Here is a 12147-nt window from a genome sequence, read left to right as displayed (position 1 = left end):
AACACGCTTGCGTGGCCATCACGAAATTCACCGTACCGGTGAGAAATTCTTAAGCAACGCTAAGTGATCGAAAAAGGCAACACTCACGCCATACCCGCCCACGTTTTAGAAAAAAGAAAGAACGAAAGAGCTCTCCCATATGTCCATAAAAACATTTTATTTCTAGCACTTACATCCTTCGAAGTCTTCATCTTCGAATGTGCTATCAAAAAGTTCGCCCATTTCTGGAAGCAACTCGGCTGACACATTCTCTTCTCACTACATACGCGGAGCAAAGAAAGTTGCAAAGGGTGGCTAAAAAAGAACACCGGCTTGTCTTGGCTTGTCCTGACAATGGCGAGAAGCGTGTTTGTCGCCATCGTTTGGCATTTCACATTACTTTTGCTTGGAGCCTCCGAAACGGTGCGTGTTTGTGATCCAGGAAGTCGTCATCCCCGTCGTTTCATGATAAAGTTCACTTAAAAAAAGTGGCGCATGGTGGTCCACGAATTGAAGTATTAACCGTGTTAGAACCGCGTCATTGGTAGTGATATTTTTTCGGTGAAAAAAACTTGAACAAGAGCCTGAGTAATTTCTGAACTCGCAAAAAAAAGGAAAAATTAGCGTATAAGACGCACCCTTGTATAGGACGCATCAGCAAGATTTTTGAAAAAAAGCCGCGTCTTATAAACCGGAAAATACGGTACATGTCAGCGGCAAAACGAACACTGCACACATAAGCAAGAAAAAAATAAGCAAAAAGGGTAGGGTTTCTCTTGTTCACTTGTCTTGAGGATAATGTGCCCTTCAGCTGTTGAAATGCACATGAGCGTAGACAAAAAGCAGTAAATCATTAAAACACATGCTGACAAGCGACAAAAGTGTTCTCAACTTGCCTCCTGAGGACTTTGATGTCACAGGATGCTCCAAATTTCCTTGCTATGGGCAGGAACACCTGCATGACAGGCCAGGCAGCACGGTGAATCGTGACATCATGGAAAGGTAAGCTTGCACGAGCATGGTATGCATGAAAAGTGAACCCTAATGGCACGCACTAAATGGCCAAAAACAGCACTCTTCTGAAAGTACAATAAATAGTGTAGTCTTAACGCGATACCATTAAAGGTGCACTGAAGAGGATTCTGAACATGTCTTTTTGCCGCGGGAACTCGATCCACACGTTCCTAGCATTCTTAGAAACAGTGACTTATTGCCTTGTGTGGCTGATTTGCCCAATTAAAACGAATTAACGTCCGGCTCCCGCCTTTTTTTTTTAATTCTGCCTCGTACGGTGGGCGGAGTCGACTAACGCGTGGAGCACCTTTCACCCAGTCCCGTGGAGGCTTTGCTTTCGCTTTTTGTTTTTTAGGTTTCCATGAATAAATAGTTTCATTCGCAGATAATATAGCCGCAAAATAAGCCCGAAGAAATAAAAATACGCGCGGACTATTTGCTACTATGGACTACTACGTATTACTCCGCCGATGGCAGAGCGGCAAGCCGCCATGGGACTGGGTGAAAGGCGCTCCACGCGTTGGTCGACTCCGCCCACCGTACGAGGCAGAATTAAAAAAAAAAGGCGGGAGCCGGACGTTAATTCGATTTAATTGGGGAAATCGGCCACACAGGGCAGTAAATCACGGTTTCTAAGAAAGCTCGGAACGTGTAGATTGAGTTCCCGCGGCAAAAAGACAAGTTCAGATTCCTCTTCAGTGCACCTTTAAGGAGCCCGCGTCACAGAGACGCCGGTGGCGGCAGTGGCACAACTGGCCATGAGCGAAAAGTCCATGAAAAAATATCCGGAGAAGCAACCTGGGTTGCAGAAGGGCCGCCTAGGTCACATGACCATGTGGCGTCATCACAACCTGCCCATCAGACAGTGAGAAAAACTGCCCACTGTGGTCACTTCTCCCAAACGTACACCCCTAAAGGAAGCCGAGCGCCAGGCCGGGGGACGCTTGTACCCTTTTGACCGGTGGGTGCCCGGCGGTGGGTTGGTTTCGAACCACCCACCTCCCGCAGCCGAGACGGGCGCTCAAACCACTAGGCCACGACTGCCCACTGTGGTAGGTGGCAGTTAATGATTGCTCGGGAGAGGTTGCTTGGGAATAGCCAGCTGGGTCGCACAAGCCCCACCAGGTGTCAGCACCTGCCATCGCAGGGCAGTGGCGCATCGCTTAACCGCTGCACCAGGAGTCGTATGAGGACTCCCAGGGATCTATGAATGTAAGGTAAGGAATGACCGATTCCGTGCATATGGGCATTAAGGGGGGACATGGGTCTTAGAGCATTTCTTTTATGTACAGACCAAATACAATGAAACTGCACAGACTTATTTTATTCAGTTCTTTCTGCTGATTTGAAATATGCAATTTGTTTATTTCTAGACCAATTAGTTCATGAGATATTAATATATATCATGCCATTGTCTGCTCAAACAGTAGAATAAAAATGGGCCACCAGAAATTTAATTTTAATAAGTGGGTAGATACTACAATGTGTGAGGAATGCAACGCTGGAAGCAGTTTTCAGTTTTTTGTCCGTGTGAACAAATGGGCTTAATAGTTAGTTTCATGTGTGTCATGTGTTTTCTGGCACTGTATGTCTGGTTAACTCACTTGAAAACTAACTATTAAGCCCATTTGTCCACACAGACAAAAAACTGAAAACTGCTTCCAGCGTTGCATTCCTCATACATTGTAGTCTCTACCCACATATTAAAATTAAATTTCTGGTGGCCCATTTTTTTTTCTATTGTTTGAGCAGACAATGGCATGATATATATTAATATTTCAGGAACTAATTGTCCTAGAAATAAACAAATTGCATATTTGAAATCAGCGGAAAAAACTGAATAAGTCCGTGCAGTTTCATTGCATTTGGTCTGTAAATAAAAAACAATGCTCTAAGACCCATGTCCCCCTTAACCCATTAATGCTATCACGTCATAGCCTTAAAACTCGGCTCAAGTGTCCCCTTCAATTTTTTGCCCTACCCTTATAACAATCTTATTTTCAATTACAGTGCCCCACCAGAACTTGTACGGGCATAGTTCATTTTGGTTGGTAAAAGGTAGAACGTGGAGTAGGAGTTCTAGTAATTTATCAATGCATCAAATTCGTGAATGCAGGAGTTACAAGCGAAGCTATTAATTTTTATGGGCCCACAAGAATGCAATGAATACATGGAACCAAAATATATTCAGTTGAATATCTACAAATGAGAGATGAGAGCAGCGATCAAACCTTGAAGAGCATCTGCAAAAAGCTTCTCGTTAAAAAGATCCCAATTCCATTTTAAACATGCAGGTAGACTACTAACTAGGAATGAAAATCTACAAAAGAATGTTGCCCCACAGGAAAGGCAAAGATTACTTCAGCACGTCATGTGTGTGATGTTACTGAAACCTCATGGCTGCAATCATCGTCTCACCTTTCATAAACTCATTCACCACCTGGGCATTTCAGTCTCAGTTCAGATCAACGCAGTAGATAAAATGCAACCCCTGACCTAATGTGCAAAAAACAGTCACATGTTCATATTGATAACACCCTTTACAGGCTACACTAAATGACATGAACTAAAGCATTCACCAGTTTTTAGCGTAGTGTACTCAAAGAATACCCAAAAGAGAACAGCCGTTAATTTGCCTCAATGAATAGTAGCAATGAATAGTAGCAATGAATAGTAGCCTGTACGCACAACGCAGCTTTCTGTGAAGTAACTAGAGCTACTCCCCAACAAATGAATCTAAACATTAACACACTGTCTTAAAGGGACAGTGAGGAGAGCTCTATTAATATTTCTTTTATAGCAAAATCCGATAGTTCAGCATTTCATGGCTTTGTTGCCACTTGGCCGGCAGCGAAAGATGCATTTATTTCTAAGAAATTTGGATTCGAAGTTGAAAAAGTTTTTCCTGCAGCTTAAATTCAAACTTGGGATTCTCCTATGACGACACAGGACTAAGTGACGTGAAACATGACGTGCACATGACGTAACGCAGACTCCGTGATTTCTGACGGCCAGCAGAGCGGCCTAGCAGCAGCCGAAATGAAAGCTACCGCCGGCCACAAGTTGAAGGCATCTATCGGCTATTGCGGCCATCGCTACCGTCGCTTCGCTTACGTTTGCACCGGCGTTTTGCCAGCGTTACGATGGATCCTGTTCTCGAAGTTGCCAACGAAGTTCTCGCAAATAGACACTTTTAGCATACCGTGTACCTTGTTACCGTTAGCGGAATACCGGGAGCCCGCCTACAGCCCGCCTAGGCGCTGATTGGTCCCGATGCTGCAGGCGCGCGCGTAGCTGCCGGGTACGTGGCGCCATCTGGCGACGTAAAGGAGATTTACGCATGCATTGGTTGCGCCTCACTGATTCGTAACTCCTCGTGTTCCGGTGTTGCTAGAACCATTGGTTCTAGCAACACCGTTTTGTCCTATGACGTCATCACGCTTGTACTTGCGAGTTTGGCCTGTGGCGGCGATACCTGTATTTTGGTTCTTGCTCTTTTCAACGTTACAAGAGCTTTGTTGTCAGTATGAGAAGCGTTTTTGTAATCAGGAGCTGGTATTCTGTCGATACAAGCCAACTTCAATTTCTCCTCAGTGTCCCTTTAAGAGTATGAGCTGACAGTGTTAGTGCTTATTTGCAACTTTCTTTCTTAATCAGTATCTCTTTCTAATTACGCACACTCATTAGAACACGTCAGTAGGCATACTGGACCACGTGATACACCACAAGGCGTACAAGGTCTACCATCAACCAAGTCAAGTGAATGTACCACAATGGCCTAGGGGTAGCGTGTCTGACCCGCACCCCAGGTGTCAGTGGTTCAATTTGCAACTAATTACTGCAATTTTCTTTTCAGCGTAATTAATTTACATTATATCTTGATATGTCGTAATCAGTATTGAGTCAGGTTACGATCTCATAATCATAACTTAATTCAACTTTTAACCACTATCATTCCACAGCTCAATGTGTGACGTCCCAACCCTCTCGAACAATCGATTTTCGTGATAAGCCAATGCCAACACTTACACTGGTTTCTCAGCTGAACAGGAGCTTAACTATAGCCAAGATACTGTACGCCTCTTGGCTGGGTTTCCAGCCCAAGCGAATTTCATATCTGTCATGTGATCTCATGTCAAAAGAACACATTAAATGAGTAGTAACTGAAGCTTAAAAAGCATCTGTTACTATACTCTGTTACTATACTATACAGCACCCCGCCGCGGTGGCTGAGTGGTTACGGCGCTCGGCTGCTGGCCCGAAAGACGCGGGTTCGATCCCGGCCGCGGCAGCTGAATTTCGATGAAGGCGAAATTCCAGAGGCCCGTGTACTGTGCGATGTCAGTGCACGTTAAAGAACCCCAGGTGGTCGAAATTTCCGGAGCCCTTCACTACGGCATCTCTCATAGCCTGAGTCGCTTTGGGACGTTAAACCCCAATAAACCAATAAACCAATCATACACAGCAATCAATACTGCCAAAGCTAGCGTGCCCATTAGCACTGGCCCAGTCCGCTCCTAGAAGGCAGTTTGTAATACACCCAAAGTGAACGCAGGCATATTTTGTTGCGACAAATCTCAACTACCGTGAATTGTAACCTCCTGCACTTCATTTTACCTCTTGCCATATTTTTGTCCTGCAACTCATCAAGACTTAGAAAAGTAAGAATGACATGTGGTGGTACGATCCATGGCTGGCCAGGTGAATCGCTCTTATTCCGTCCACACCAAAAATGTAGGTAGTTCACATAGACAGAAGGACCGACAAACACTGAACAGCTCGTAGCTTCGACCATGATTTTCAGTGTAACCACTTCATTTTATACCGCTCTTTGTTTTCATCAACTCGCCTAGGCTTTGAGAGGAACGAATTATATGTGGCAGAGTAATATGGTTTTGAAGGTGCACTACTTCCAAAGCCTCTACAGAATTGCCTGCCATGTATGAACCGCAGTGTAGGTGATCAGGGCCATGCACACTGAAAAACATTAAGAGGTGGACTTCCAAGACATTACCGATAGTGTGTAGTCAATCTGAGGAGCCATCTCTGCATTTGTCCCGCCTTTAAGACGCAGAACCGAAGGTCTGTCAGCAAACAGTAAACATGGCAGGGCAGCCTGAAGAAGCAGCACAACGCTCCTGAAAAAAAAATGAAAAAAGATAAATGCAGCATAATCTCGCATAAAGGCTACACCCAGTTTTGGACTAGATAACTAAGAAAAAAATACAGTCCTCTTTTGTTTTTTCAATTTTTGTATGAACCGCACCCTCAAAATTCGCACCCGAATTAAAAAAAAAAGAAATGTGCAGCCCTTACACGAGTTTATACAGTATATGCACATATACAGATTTAGACTAAGGCACACAAAATGCCTTATGAAATGTTCCAGGCAGCTTTGCCATATGGCCAAACAAACTGCACTGGGCATCTGTAATTAAAAGGAAATTATATATATGGCCATGTAAGTTTTTCTCCATGCAGAAACACTAAAAATTATTACTTGGAAACCTAAGCATGCAGCCAGGAGCTCTACAAATCTGAACAATCTGGACATTGCTACAAACAATGTCAGACCATGCCTCCAGACAGCAAGCAAATTCAGCCCCTTCTAAGACTTGCGTGTTACAAATGCTTTCTTAGTATTTGTATGAGGGATGCCACAACTGAGCATATGTCCAAGCAAGGACCTATTAACAGTGGCATCCATTAAACATACAGCAGCACATAATTTCGTCTAAAACTTAATATTTGCAAATCTCCCAATGCAAAGAAGCTTTCAAGGAAATCAGGCTAAAATTCACCTTTTCCCAAACCGCTTCTCACTGCAAATATGCAATATGCGTTACAAACAAAAAACAATCACCAAGATGACCACATGCTACCACAGCAACAAAAGCATACTTTTATTTTTTAATGAGTGCAACCCAAGATCAAAAAAAAAAAAGCTCTCATAAAGAAAAACAAAACTGATCCCAAATCCTGTCCTGAACTTCTACACTTATTAGTTACAACCACTTCCTCAGAGCACTACAATAAAGATTTCCATTTTCCGTCTTCCAGGGAGCCTCCCAAGAATATACACACCACCTGTTACTCCATCTAGCAGATGTGTTTGTTGGACTTCGACAAACAATTTCCAGTGGGTTCCAGTTGGAACCATCTGGATTCCACTTGGTTCCAACTGGAACCAGCTGGAAATTGTTCTATAAACCAGTTGGGCTGGGAAAGATTTTCACCAGGGAACAAAACAGCACTTCTCATGGCCACAGGCCGATCTTGTTAACAGATGGAACCGAGTGAAGGATCGTACTCCATTCTTACCCAGCTGTTCCCGTATCAGCCGAATATTCGCCACCCCTGATGGGGCCCGGATGCAACGTGATTTCTGTGGAACCAATGTGGGCATTCTCCAGGCGCCCGCCGCAGATGTCTCTCACCAGAGTGATGCCTGTCAAATGTTGCGGCCTGGGGTAATGAAAAATGTGGGTTTAGATTTTCGGCGAACATATATCAGGCGTTCGTGTCGTTACCTCAGGCCCGGGTTACTCCTTCCAGCACGAATATTGGTCACCCGTATCGGCTTCCGAAATAGGGCGCTGAATGCTATGGCCATCCGCAGTATCTGTCCTCCCTTGAGGAACGATGTGCAAAGAGTTAAACAAGTCATCATCATCATCATCAGCCTGACTACACTACACCTACTGCAGGGCAAAGGCCTCTCCCATGTCTCTCCAATTAACCCTGTCCTTTGCCAGTTGCCGCCACCGTATCCCCGCAAACTTCTTAATCTCATCCGCCCACCTAACTTTCTGCCGTCCCCTGCTACGTTTGCTTTCTCTTGGAATCCACTCCGTCACCCTTAAGGACCGAGGAACGATGTGCAAAGAGTTAAACAAGTAAATAATGCTTAACAACGTAATGCGCTTTTTCCTCGCACGTAAGCCACTTCGCCATCATGTTAGAAAAAACTTAAGCCTGTTGACATAGCAGTGGAATGGTTTTAGCTCCATCACCGCTTTCCTGAACCAATGGTAATGATTTGACGCAGTACAACTACCGCTAATGAAACACGAACCAAACGAAGTAAGAAAAACTCTGAAATGCACAACGTTAGGAAAGAAAATAATACAAGAAGAAAACGAATCACAGGTGATGTTACACCAACGGCCTACCATATCAGTAAGAAGAAATGAAAGGTCTGCCTTTTTAGGATATTTGCGGTACGCGAGAACAGCACCGTACTCACGCCTTCCATGACGCTCCCGTCAATAGTGAAAACACCTTCTTTGGAGTCGCCCGACATCTTTGTAAGCAAGAAGAATGAAGTCTGTCGGAAAATATAAATACGTGTCACCAAACTGTTTCCCTACGCTAGCTCTATTGAATGCGTTCGACGTTAATACATCACGCTGTTCGTGGCGCTCAGCTGCTTTTGCCGACGCCGGGCGGCTATGATTGGATGTGAGTGGATCGGATTGGATTCGTAGCTACCTAAGCTTCATTTTTTTTTTAGTTTCGGATTTGTTGCACCGACGATGCTCCTTCAGTCGCAAAATTAGTAAAATGTCTCCTGTAGCGCAATTCTGCGAGGGAAGCAGATGCAGACAAGGTAAGTATATGCATAAAGCAGGCGCTAAGATTTTAGGCATCAGCTAATACCGTTGCACGAAACTTTAAGGTAATCTTAATTTCCGTTTTTTTTTCTTCGCCTTGCAGCTGCCACAAGAATATGCAGATATGAATATGTATGGTCAAGTAATTGTGCTTAATATTTAAGCAAGAATTTACAGGTAGATGTTCAAGGCGCGTGAGTTTCAATTGATATGAGGAGCCAGCTGGATTTAAACTGCACTTCACCATCCTGAGGGCGTCAAATTCAAACCAGTCAGCTTGCTGATCGGGTACTTCTTCAGCCCATCTGGTTGGTAAGCGAACGCAATGTTTTGTTTTAAGTTCCGACGTAATCCTTATTGCTTAGCTTTGTAGATGTGAACCTTGCAACGCTCTAGGGCAACTTCTGCAGTTTGCGTCTGTAGGCGATATGCAGCGATGGTGTTGTGTGTTTTGCGCTTTGACTGACAAGTGAACCCGCCGAAAATCAGCTTGAACCATCACTGTTAAGGCGAGCCCTTGGTGTTGATAGCCCGCTTTAATCTGCAGCCAGCTTGGAGTCGGAAGCAGCAGCGCTATCTTTCGGGGCTATCCGATCTCCTGCCGCGGTCTGCATGGCACTGTATGCATACGTACGTTAGAGCAGCGCATTCGCGCCACGTTCTCTGCGGGCTTGAGCGAGTTGTGCGTTCTTATTCCCGGACTTACGCCAATCAGAAGCGTTTAAACGGATACTGAAGGAGCACAGCAGTTGGCTAAAAATAGCGGCACCCCACGCGGTCTGTGAAGGTGAGGTCGATGTCCAGCAAGCCGTGCCTGTGTTTGCTGCAGTGAACGCTGGGTGTGTTTGCGTCTGTTGACGTTGCCTAGGGCCGCATTCAAAATACGTTGTTTGCTATGTTTAGCACGGTTGTAGTGCGCACTGAGATCGCGCGAACTTTTGGTGAGCCATATATGTACTTCAAAAGCGTCAGAGTTAAATTCATATTTTCTTAGCACGAAAGGATAATGATGAAAAAAGATGACAGATAGTATGGTCTGTAGTCCTTCTTCCGTCCTTGGCCTTTTCGCTAAAGATATCAATTTAACTGCGATTTTTCTTCAGACAAGTTACAGCGACTGTCAGTCAGATTACGATTTCTTAACTCCCCTTGTATGGACCACCATTTGGCATATTTTGCATGCTTGCGCAGTTTTAGCGCCTTTGTGAGTCGTGTTAAAGGTGGTAACATTGATTGTGTGGCGGAACCCCAGTTTAGCCGGGAGAGGACACAGTGCGGAAACGGAAGAGCACATTTTATCAAGGTATGTTTGAAGATTATACTCCGGTCCCAAAAATGTGAAAATGCCCCCGAGCTGCCAGTCGAAATGTAATCTTACAACTTGTACCTACAGTGGTCAGCACGCCTGACTGTAGAGCTCGAACGCCGCCCTGTCGCACTAAGGAAGGGAAATTTTAAAGCTGTTCTAGAGGCAATGTTTGCGCTGGAGTCAATTAAGTAGCATAGATCCACTATTTGCCTTGGCATTTATTAGCAATAGCTGAGATGAGTGAAGATTTGGGTTTGTTAGACAGTCGTCCTGACGACTTCTTTCACCCTGTTGAAGCATGTTACAGTCGTCCATAGACTTGTCTGTAGAGCGCTCGAACTCCGTGTCGTCTGCGCTCCGCAGCGCGCAGAGTGACGTCTAGCGGCAGAGCATCAGACATGCGCTATCTCGAACCCCGGCGCTGCCGCCAGACGTCGCTCTGCGCGCTGCGGAGCGCAGACGACACGGAGTTCGAGCGCTCTATAGACAGGTCTGTGGACGACTGCACAAGCAACACCCCCTGTACGCTGTCAACTCTACGCAGCCGCCATGGATTCCAGCTGCAGCAGCAACAATACAGTGGCTGCCGCGGACGTCCGGTGCCCGGAGTGCCTGGCTCCGATGTCCAGCAGTGCAGCGGTGGCATCCCACTGCCAGAGGATGCACCGGGACGTTCACACCCTGGCGCGGTGCTGCGGCGAGCTCTTCTTCTCCCGAGGCTCGTACCAGAGACACTGCGGCGCCCTGCATCCGCACGCCTTCGTGTGCTCCCAGTGCAAGACTCGTTTCGCCAGCGGCGCCCAGCTCAAGAGCCACCAGCTGGCCTTCGTCAAGACCTACACCTGCCCAATGTGCGGACACCGCGAGGCCAAGCTGGCGAAGCTGACCTCACACGTGGAGCGGGCGCACGCTGTTATCCTGGACCAGCGTTACGTCCTTGTCGACCTGCAGCCCCGGTCGACATCCAGCGACGGCGAAGTCGGGGCTGAGAAACGTCGCAGCATGGTCCGCAAGCTGCTCAACATGACCGTCTCCTGCTGCGGCGGTGGCAAGCGGGCCACCGGTTCGCTCCTGGAAACTCTAATGGGCGGCGCCAGATTCGAGCAATCCTACACGTGTGGATTCGGCAGCGAGGACGCGTACCGCGAGCCTTTCGTCGACGGCGCGGCCTTCCAGGCGGTGTGCGACGACCAGCCAGAGGCATTCGAGTCGGCTAGCGTCCTGGAGGAGACGGGCGAGAGCGCGGTCCGCTTCTTCGACAGCCAGCAGCAACAGCAGCAGCGTCAAGTCTCGCCCGAGGAACCGGGGATGGTGCTCAAGAAGATACTAAATTCTCTGTTGACCACCATGGCGGCGGCCGGTTCTTCGGCCGGCGACGAATCTTCTTGAACGGTCCTGGCTACCCCGCGATTGGACATGGACTACTGCTCTTCGGACCGTGACAACCGGCGACCGACGTATCCCGTACTTGTCGGCACGCAGTAAGGCCATACTCTGACCTCAGACGCAGGGCTTTCGTCTTAAAGCCCCTCCATAGCGTTTTCTGTAAAGCGTCACCGCCAAGCAGCAGCTAAAGTGTGTGCTTCAATGGACGAAGGTGTGCATGCATTTAATATCGTTACTCGCGGCCTGCGTAATACTGAGCAGCGTGCTTTTTAGCAGTGGATTTTATAGCCGGACTTACCTCGCATAACCGCAAGCGTTACCAAGTTTTTAACCATTGATATTTTATTGTTTACGTAGTCTTACATTTATTCACTCCGTGTAGACTGTGACGTGCACAATATGTGCGAATAAAGAACAAATAAAGATTGTAAAGGTAGTGTGCAGAACAGACGTGTCATTTCTGTAGCGGTGTGCTGTCAGACAAATAAAGGAGGACTTTAACAGCAAAAAACTAACACTTGCCAAATTGTGTTCGATTGTGAACAAGAGACCAGTACGGACCCTAAACCGTCTTTTTCCTTCTTTCTTGATTTGATGACTCTTAGTTTCATTACTATCATGTTTGCCCCCGTCAGGCGGGATTCCGCCAAACCACACTGGTGCGCGTGTCAGATAGCCTCCACCCTCACTTGTGGCGATACGCGCCGGCCATTTTTAGTAACGAGGTGAAAAGGGCACAGCTGGTTTCCCTGCTGCCGGCACTCTTCACCGATGATTTTCTTTTGGCTCGGCCGCAGTTAACGGGCAGCTTTGCAGGACGTTCTTTCTTCACAGTACAAACTACGG

General features: G+C 46.6%; 2 protein-coding genes across 2 annotated transcripts in view; one reads left to right on the top strand and one right to left on the bottom strand.

Moving 5' to 3' along the window:
• The window catches only part of Rtca (RNA 3'-terminal phosphate cyclase), a 37989-nt gene extending 27778 nt beyond the window's left edge, over nucleotides 1–10211 (bottom strand). Inside the window, exons 1-5 of the mRNA XM_089547590.1 lie at nucleotides 8240–10211; nucleotides 7524–7624; nucleotides 7315–7458; nucleotides 6008–6131; nucleotides 876–934 (exon numbers count right to left, since the gene is read on the bottom strand). Coding sequence (XP_089403716.1) covers nucleotides 876–934; nucleotides 6008–6131; nucleotides 7315–7458; nucleotides 7524–7624; nucleotides 8240–8296 — 485 coding nt within the window. The 5' untranslated portion in view covers nucleotides 8297–10211. The remainder of the gene's footprint in view (nucleotides 1–875; nucleotides 935–6007; nucleotides 6132–7314; nucleotides 7459–7523; nucleotides 7625–8239) is intronic.
• Nucleotides 10212–10464: 253 nt separating this feature from the next.
• Nucleotides 10465–11632, top strand: LOC149366017 (uncharacterized). The gene has a single exon (XM_089569536.1). It carries the CDS (start codon nucleotides 10465–10467, stop codon nucleotides 11302–11304), a length of 840 nt encoding a protein of 279 aa, XP_089425662.1. The 3' UTR covers nucleotides 11305–11632.
• Nucleotides 11633–12147: the final 515 nt, after the last annotated feature.

Source organism: Amblyomma mixtum, chromosome 1 (assembly GCF_055824585.1).
Source record: "Amblyomma mixtum isolate Tamu chromosome 1, ASM5582458v1, whole genome shotgun sequence".
NCBI classification, from domain to species: domain Eukaryota; kingdom Metazoa; phylum Arthropoda; class Arachnida; order Ixodida; family Ixodidae; genus Amblyomma; species Amblyomma mixtum.
The sequence above is the reverse complement of the archived record's forward strand: the minus strand, read 5'-3'. Positions and strand labels throughout refer to the sequence as shown.